At 33.7% G+C, this 7,850-nt stretch overlaps 2 protein-coding genes across 3 annotated transcripts; both read right to left on the bottom strand.

Moving 5' to 3' along the window:
* Window positions 1-1,565: 1,565 nt before the first annotated feature.
* Window positions 1,566-5,256, bottom strand: LOC130808675 (uncharacterized). 2 transcript variants are annotated; one of them, XM_057674131.1, is made up of 5 exons: window positions 5,005-5,256; window positions 2,747-2,857; window positions 2,571-2,655; window positions 2,357-2,455; window positions 1,566-1,898 (listed from the first exon to the last, which is right to left on the bottom strand). In XM_057674131.1, the coding sequence occupies exons 2-5, from the start codon at window positions 2,845-2,847 to the stop codon at window positions 1,878-1,880; spliced, it is 306 nt and encodes a 101-aa protein (XP_057530114.1). In that variant the 5' UTR covers window positions 2,848-2,857; window positions 5,005-5,256; the 3' UTR covers window positions 1,566-1,877. The 2 variants fall into 2 exon arrangements, 1 of the variants encoding a protein (XP_057530114.1); XR_009040718.1 differs by lacking the exon at window positions 2,747-2,857 and having other exon boundaries at window positions 5,005-5,255.
* A 982-nt stretch (window positions 5,257-6,238) lies between these two features.
* Window positions 6,239-6,776, bottom strand: LOC130808482 (uncharacterized mitochondrial protein AtMg00820-like). Its single transcript, XM_057673953.1, has 2 exons — window positions 6,444-6,776; window positions 6,239-6,298 (listed from the first exon to the last, which is right to left on the bottom strand). The coding sequence occupies exons 1-2, from the start codon at window positions 6,774-6,776 to the stop codon at window positions 6,239-6,241; spliced, it is 393 nt and encodes a 130-aa protein (XP_057529936.1).
* Window positions 6,777-7,850: the final 1,074 nt, after the last annotated feature.

The following is a 7,850-nucleotide window of genomic DNA, read 5'->3' as shown; positions in this document are numbered from 1 at the left end:
AAATTTAACCGAGTGAACACAATATTTGAAATTAAATCTAATAATCTATTTTTGATCAAAGTTCGATTTCACATATCAAATTCCTTGAAGCATGAAAATGGGAAGAGAATGTGAATACTAACACCAAATTTAACTGATCTTACAAATCAACGGAGATAACGTAATGCATGAAAATTTAGATTGAAAAGTTATGAATTAATTTATTTAGAGAGGAAGGTGAACAAATATGTAAAATAAGTATCTTTTTTATTGCTAACAATTGATTATATCAATGGGTATTTATAGTGATCACGTTTTACTTTTTCTAGCAAATTCTATTATAATATATTATATTTTTTTAAATTACTTTTTTCTAGCAACTTCTATTATAATATCTTAGATATTTTTATTTTTTAATTCTTTAGTGTAGATATTTTTATGTTTAATATTTTTAAAATCTTAGATTTTTCTAGATTATTTTAACACTTCCTTTAATTTAAAAAATCTTGAACTCTGAGTTGTCTTCTGAACTCGATAAATCTATCGGTTGAAATGGGTTTTTTGAAAATGTCTACGAGCTGCTCCCCGTCTTGCAGAACTGTAGTTCGATCTCTTTCTTGTCTACCAACTCACGAATGTAGTGATGTCGTATCTCGATGTGTTTTGATCTGCTATGAAACATTGGATTCTTCGTCATTGCTATTGTTGACATGTTGTGCAGAACATTGTAGTTGGTGTTTCTTGCTTATGTTGTAGATCGATTCAATATCTTTTTGAGCTAGACTGCTTCACATGCTGCACTTGTTGCTGCAATGTACTTTGCTTCTGCTGATAATAAAGCTATTGTTGCTTGCTTTTTTGATGACCATGAGACCACCTTGGTTCCAAGCTGAAATACGCACCCGCTTGTGCTTTTTCTATCATCTACTCTTCCAGCCCAGTCGCTATCGGTGTATCCTGTGAGCTTGAAATCTTTTTCAGTCTCGTACATGGTCACATAGCTCTTCGTTCTCTTAATGTATCTGATCCTCTTTGCTGCTGTTAAATGATCCTTGCTCGGTTCACTCATGAACCTGGATACGATGCTGACAGCGTTGACTATTTCTGGTCTTGTATGTGTGAGATAAATAAGAGAACCGACTAAGCTTCAATACATTCACTACTACAAAAAAGGGAAAAGAGAACGCCTCAAATATGCCTAAGAGAACTCCTCAGGAGCGTTCTCCATGTCACAGTTCTCTTAGTCTAAGAGAACGCCCCTTTTTAAGTGTTTTCTTAAGTAAAATAAAAGAGAACATGTGGGACAAATAGGCGTTCTCTTTTCTTCACATTAAAGAAAACTTGCACCTTATGGAGGTGTTCTCTTTGCTACTTGTAAAAAAAATCTACAACCCCACCAAAGAGAACACCTGTTTAAGGGAAGTATTCTCTTTTCCCTTACCAAAGAAAACTAGCAATTACTGGAGGTGTTCTCTTTGCGCCCGCCAATAACTACTAATAAAAAAGCCGTACAGTTGTAATTTACTTTTATTTCTAAACCACCATTTATATGACAAAAGACCTATATTAATAAATAAAAATACCAATACGATATAATTTGTACTAATCCATATATACCATTAAATATACGCGTTAATACATGCTATACCAACAGCAAAAATTATAAACCATTTCATCATATATATAGACTATAATTCAACTATACAATTATCTTATTCCAAAAGTCAAATGTCATCAAAATTCTTCATGAATTCTAATCTTTAATAATTTCCATCGATAAGATCTTATAACACATCATCCAAATCTTCTGCTTCCTGCTCCAATTTTTGTTGCCTATGTTTGACAACGTAAGAAATCCATAAATCTCGAACTTAATCAATGCTCTCCTAAGAATAAGTTCAAGGAGCCCCAGGGGAAAACTGCAAGACATTAATAATACATTAAAATTTTACTAACCCAAATTATTGCAATAATATGTGTCAAATAACAAAAATTTGAGCGAAAATTTCGACAGAGTCTCCCTTGTATATAGGACAACCCCTAAATTGAGAAATAATGAAATACATCATAACCTGTCTCAATAACTAATCAAATAATATATTCCCAAAAAAATCAACTGCTCATAAATAAAATATGTCAAACAAATGTCAACTTTGAATCACACTCTCCCAATCTATAATACTTCTATCAAGGGTGATATCAATTGCAGCTAGAAACATCACAACAACATGTAATCATAAGACCTATAAATTGCAGCCAAGAAAAAGAAGGTAAACATTGATGCCGAAAATCCAATCCATCAATATTATATCCAAATGTCATTGTGTTTCAATACCAATATCATAATGTTTGATATAAATTTTTGACGAATACTTACCTCCTCCAAAATCAATTGTTGCCTACTTTCAATAGTCTCAAGCATATAACGGCATACATAATATCCACAGTATTTGGCGTCTTGAGGTTGACGAGGACACTATTACAAGAAATCAAAACAAACAAACGATGAAAAAATAATTAGAACATAGAATTTGTCCTAAGTTTAGAACATGTCTAAACAATAAAAAAAAATTACTATAAAAGAACCTTACTTTCAGTTTGTTCCAACCAACTTTAGGATTCTTTTTAATTTTTTTGAGATCCTTTCGATGGACCATGCTAAACTTCACAAGCGCCCTAGGCATTTACATATAAAATAATTAAATAGATAGAACCTAAATAATATATCAAAGTAAAACCATTTACGATGCAATAGTATAGTACTTACTCATAAATAATTTTACGAGCATTTTCACGCACTTTATTTTCCACACTAGCAGGATCTAACCAATAATTCAATCCCTTCCATAGACTAATCATTGCTAACATTCAATGCCGACTACACAAAAATAGCATTCATACTTGCAAATCAATATCACTAAAAGGGATTCTTTTGATGAAAAAAAACATTATAATAATATAAGACAACCACAACAAAAATTTTGTCACTTACTTTTCGTAATAAGGTGCCATGAATAATTGGTTTTTGTTCTTAGCATTATTACATATAAACTTATGAAATATATTCAAACAAGCTCTCCATTCATAATGCACCAAGTGCAAATCAAACCACATCGAAAAGATGCCAAATTGAAACCAAATAGGGTCCAATAAAGAATCGAACTAAACCCTTATAATAAGGTTGGATTTGAAAATAAAGAAAAGGTCATTCTCTTATATTGGTGCTTTGTGAAGGATTTAAAAATCATCACCCCAACAATATGAACTATGATGTATTGAATGAAAATATCTTTTCACTTTTTAATATAAATATTATTTTTCGTTAACATAATTATTCTGTATAAATATCAAACAATCTAATAGTAGGTGATTGAACATTTTAACTTTTAAGAAATTGTATCTTCAGGCAAAGATAGGCTTAATAAATAAGTAAAATGACAATAATTTTACGAGCATTTTCACGCACTTTATTTTCCACACCAACAGGATCTAACCAATAAACCAATCCCTTCCATGGACTAATAATTGCTAACATCCAATGACGACTACACAAAGATAGCATTCATACTTGCAAATCAATATCACTAAAGGGGATTCTTTTGATGCAAAAAAAAGATTATTATAATAACATAAGACAACCACGAAAAAAATTTTGTCACTTACTTTTCGTAATAAGGTGTCATGAATAATTGGTTTTTGTTCTTAGCATTATTACATGGGAAAATGCTAGCCAAGTTGGATACAATATGAGACACAAGAACAATTTAACAACTTTAATAACAATTTAACAACTACGTGAAAGGGAATATTAAATTTAAGTTGTTTGAAGAACAATTTAACAATAAAAACAAGAACAAAGATTACTATTTGTTCAATGTATGCGTGACAAATCAACTTAGAAAATATTTTCAACACATGACAAATCAACTTGAATAAACAAGAACAATTTAACAAGTTCACATGAACCATTTTACTAGGCTTCATTATAATCTAAAACAAATAAACTAAAAATCTTTGCCCTCATCAAGTATGTATCATCAAAATCGCAAATAATGAATTCTTTTGCTTCAATTTGAAAAGAAAAATCTAATTCCATCATGACATCAAAACCCAACAATCCATATGTTTATGGCTTCGTTCAAACTTGATTTTTATGTTCTTTCACATATGCAAGTCTTTAGCAAGATTAACCGTGTGCACCTTTCTACCCTTTTCTTACAGGCTCACGTTCAATTTTCATCTCAAACAAGCCTTGTTTATAGTTAAATGACGTCACTAAATAGGCGAAATATTTTTGCACGTTATTCCCAATACTTAGTGTGACAATGAGTGATAATCAGAATTTTCTCAAACTTATTCTTATCTTTTTGGTGTCATGACGCAAAATGTTAATGATGATATAAATTATTTTTGGATACAATATGATCAAATAACTAATTGAATGTGTTGAAAGAGTTTATGCGAGAGAGATATTAAAATTAAAAAAATAATAATAAGGGCAAAAAATAATTTAAAAAGTGAAGACCCAATTCCTGATTGTAATACTAACAGTGCTTAATTCCTGATTGCGAAATTCCCCTTTCGAGTCTCGTCTGTTACACTGGACTCTGGAGAACAATTCTGATTGTGAAGCTTCTTCATCTAGAGCTATTTAAAATTCAAGAATCCCGATTTTTCCCAAATCGAAAGACTGAAAACAACTTCTCCGCTATAGTAAGTTTACTGTTATCTTTGGCTAGTAATTAATAGGTTTTCCTATAAACTAAATATATTATCTTTGATTCGTTTAGTAATTTGATTCAGAGATCTAGGGTTTGTAATGAAATTCGAAAATCGGAATGTTGTTGGTGGGTTGTATTGTGATTATGCGCACAACCCAACATTTCAAACTGACGAAATACACATACATTAATCTGATAATTACAACAAAGCTCAAGAAATTCAAAGAACAACCCATAAATTGAAAGAAACAAGAAACAAGAACAAGAAATTCAAAGAAACAAAAAGGCAAAAAAACCAAAGAACCTGTCGTGGGTTAGTTGAAAGGCGTATGTGCAGAAGGCGGTAGCACTGGTGTGCTGTAGGTGGCTGGAACTCCGGCGTGCAGGCGGTAGAAACTCCGGTGTATAGGCGGCAATCGCAAATCGGTTTTGTGAGGGAATCGGTTATGTCAGGGAATGGGGACGGGTTTTCTGAAAATGTGAGGGAATGGGGACGGGTTTTCTGAAAATGCGAGGGAGGGAAATGGGATTGTGAGGGATTGGGGTTTTGATTTGAGAGGGAAATAAAAAAAAATATTATTATAATGATTTTTGCAACGACTTCTTATTGCATCTGTATATTTAAATATTTTTTGCAACAATATATACAGTTACGAATTATTTATTTAATTTTAACAACTAAATTGTTTGTTGCAAAAAATTGGGTTATACCAGAAAATTATTTTAAGGGGTGGGGAAGTTTATTTTTTTTATGGCAACGATTATTTAGCAACAACAACGGATTTTTCAACAACTTGTATTTTTTGCAACGAAAAGAATATAGTGGTTGCTAAAACTTGTTGCTAAAAACAAGTTTTCTTGTAGTGTTCTTTGGGACAAAATAAATTTTTATATTATTTTCAATTTGGTGGTTTTTTGAAGTGAAATTTTTAAGAAAAATTAAGAGAACTACTAGGAAATTAAGGAGTTCTCTTTGGTCAAGTTATGGGTCAAAGAGATTAACAAAGAGAACTGCTATGTTAAAACATTGTTTTCTTAGGTCTAAGAGATGTCTTTTCTATTTAGGAGTTCTCTTTATGCATGTTCCCTTTTAACAAAGAGAACTGCTATGTTAAAACATTGCTTTCTTTGGTCTAAGAGATCTCTTTTCTATTTAGGAGTTTTCTTTATACATGTTCCCTTTTCCCTTTTTTGTAGTAGTGATTGTTCCGTCGACTTTTGGTTTGCCATCGTACTTTGATAACTTCTCATTGAATGCCATTGTTGTAGCCAACATTTTACACTCACTCATGTTGAATTTCTTGAGAAGGTCTTCTGTATACTTCTCTTGTGATAGAAATATTCTTCCTGGGCTTTGTTTGATTTGTATGCTAAGGAAGTATTTCATTGTACCAAGGTCTGTCATCTTGTACTCCTTCATCGTAGCCTTTTTAAATTCTTCGATTATTGTTGGATGTGCGCCTGTATAGATTAGATCATCCACGCACAGGCATAAAATGAGAAAGTTGTTACTTTGCGTCTTGATGTATAGTGAAGGTTCACTCGGACTCTTGATGAAACCATGCTGGAGAAGATATTGGTGTTCCACGCTCGAGGTGCTTGTTTGAGTCCGTAGAGAGCTTTTCGAAGGCGGTATACTTTGTCTTCTTGGCCTTTGATGACGTATCCCTGCGGTTGCTCGACGTACACTTCTTCTTCGAGTTCTCCATTTAGAAATGCTGATTTGACATCAAGTTGAAAGACTGGTCGTTGATGTTGTGCTGCTAGTGCTAAGACTGTTTTGATTGTCTCCATGCGGACAACTAGTGCATATGTTTCGTTGAAGTCGATTCCCCGTTGTTGTGCATATCCTTTTGCAACGAGTCTTGCTTTGTACTTATTGATGGAGCCATTATCATTATGATTCACCTTGTAGACCCACTTGAGTCCGATGACTTCCTTGTCTCTTGGCTTGTCTACAAGCTCCCGTGTGTGATTCTTCTCGATCATTTTAATTTCTTCGTTCATTGCCTCGATCCATGTTTCTTCTTGTGCTGCTTCTTGAGATGTTTGTGGCTCTCTAGAGAACAGAGCCATCATTGCTTGGTCATAATGGTAATCTTGTAACCTTAATGGCGGTTGCTGATCTCGTGTTGATCTCTGGCTTCTTGATTTTGAGGAGTTGAGCGTGATGTTTGGCTTCTTGAGCTTGGGAATGATATTGTACTTCCAGGTGTGCTTGGACTCGGAGATGATGAGTTTGCTGATTGGTATGCTCCGTCTTCTTCACTTGGATCTCTTGGGAGAGTATCTTCTTCACGAGCTTTAATTTCTTTTTCTTTCCATGTCCATTCAGCAGCTTCGTCGCAAATTACGTCTCTTAAAATGATTAATTCTTTGGATTCGGGCTTGTAGAGACGATATCCTTTTGTTTCGTGACTGTATCTAATGAATATGCATTTTTCTCTCTTCTCATCGATCTTTTCCCGATTCTCCTTCGGGATGTGGGCATAAGCTATGCACCCGAACACTTTGAGGTGCTTTACTCTTGGCTTTCTCTTGTGCCAAGCTTCATATGGTGTTAGATCCTTAACTGCTTTTGTCGGAGATCTGTTGAGGATATATACTGCCTTGGGTAGATTTTTACCCTGCATCATGTTGCGGGCCATCTCCGCTATAGTGCGATGTTTTCCTTTCTGCGACACCATTTTGTTGAGGCGTGCGTCTTGGTGTAAGTTCTCTTTTAATTCCATGCTTCTTACAGAGGCTGTTGAATTCGTTGCTTGTAAATTTTCCGCCACGATCCGTTCTAAGAATCTTAAGTTAATGCCCACTTTAATTTTCTGTGATGGCTTTGAATTGCATGAAGTGGAAAGAAGCTTCTGATTTTTTCTCCAGGAAATATACCCACATCATGCGGGTGTAGTCATCTACGAATAACAGAAAATATCTTTTTCGCAAGAGACGAATTCTTGGTAGGACCCCAAATATCTACATGGACAAGCTCTAGAGGAGCCTTGGCCCTCCGGTAGGAACTGACAATCTGTCCATCTTGCCATATATACATCCCTCGCAAATATTTCTTTATTCTTTTATTGTAGGTAGGCTAATTACCATTTCTTTTTGTTTTTATAGTTTTATATTGTTAAAATTTATATGCCCGAATCTTAA

The sequence above is a fragment of the Amaranthus tricolor genome, chromosome 3, assembly GCF_026212465.1.
Source record: "Amaranthus tricolor cultivar Red isolate AtriRed21 chromosome 3, ASM2621246v1, whole genome shotgun sequence".
Taxonomy (NCBI): Eukaryota; Viridiplantae; Streptophyta; class Magnoliopsida; order Caryophyllales; family Amaranthaceae; genus Amaranthus; species Amaranthus tricolor.
The sequence above is the reverse complement of the archived record's forward strand: the minus strand, read 5'-3'. Positions and strand labels throughout refer to the sequence as shown.

Bases quoted from the DNA above. Each gene is read 5' to 3' on its own strand.
- LOC130808482 (XM_057673953.1), bottom strand. From the start codon at position 6,776: ATGGCTCTGTTCTCTAGAGAGCCACAAACATCTCAAGAAGCAGCACAA. The intron at 6,299-6,443 runs GTCTTTCAACTT...GACTCAAACAAG, and splicing joins CAGCACAACATCAACGACCA to CACCTCGAGCGTGGAACACC.
- LOC130808675 (XM_057674131.1), bottom strand. From the start codon at position 2,847: ATGTTAGCAATGATTAGTCTATGGAAGGGATTGAATTATTGGTTAGAT. The intron at 2,656-2,746 runs GTAAGTACTATA...GTAAATGCCTAG, and splicing joins GCTCGTAAAATTATTTATGA to GGCGCTTGTGAAGTTTAGCA. The intron at 2,456-2,570 runs GTAAGGTTCTTT...TTCTTGTAATAG, and splicing joins TTGGTTGGAACAAACTGAAA to TGTCCTCGTCAACCTCAAGA.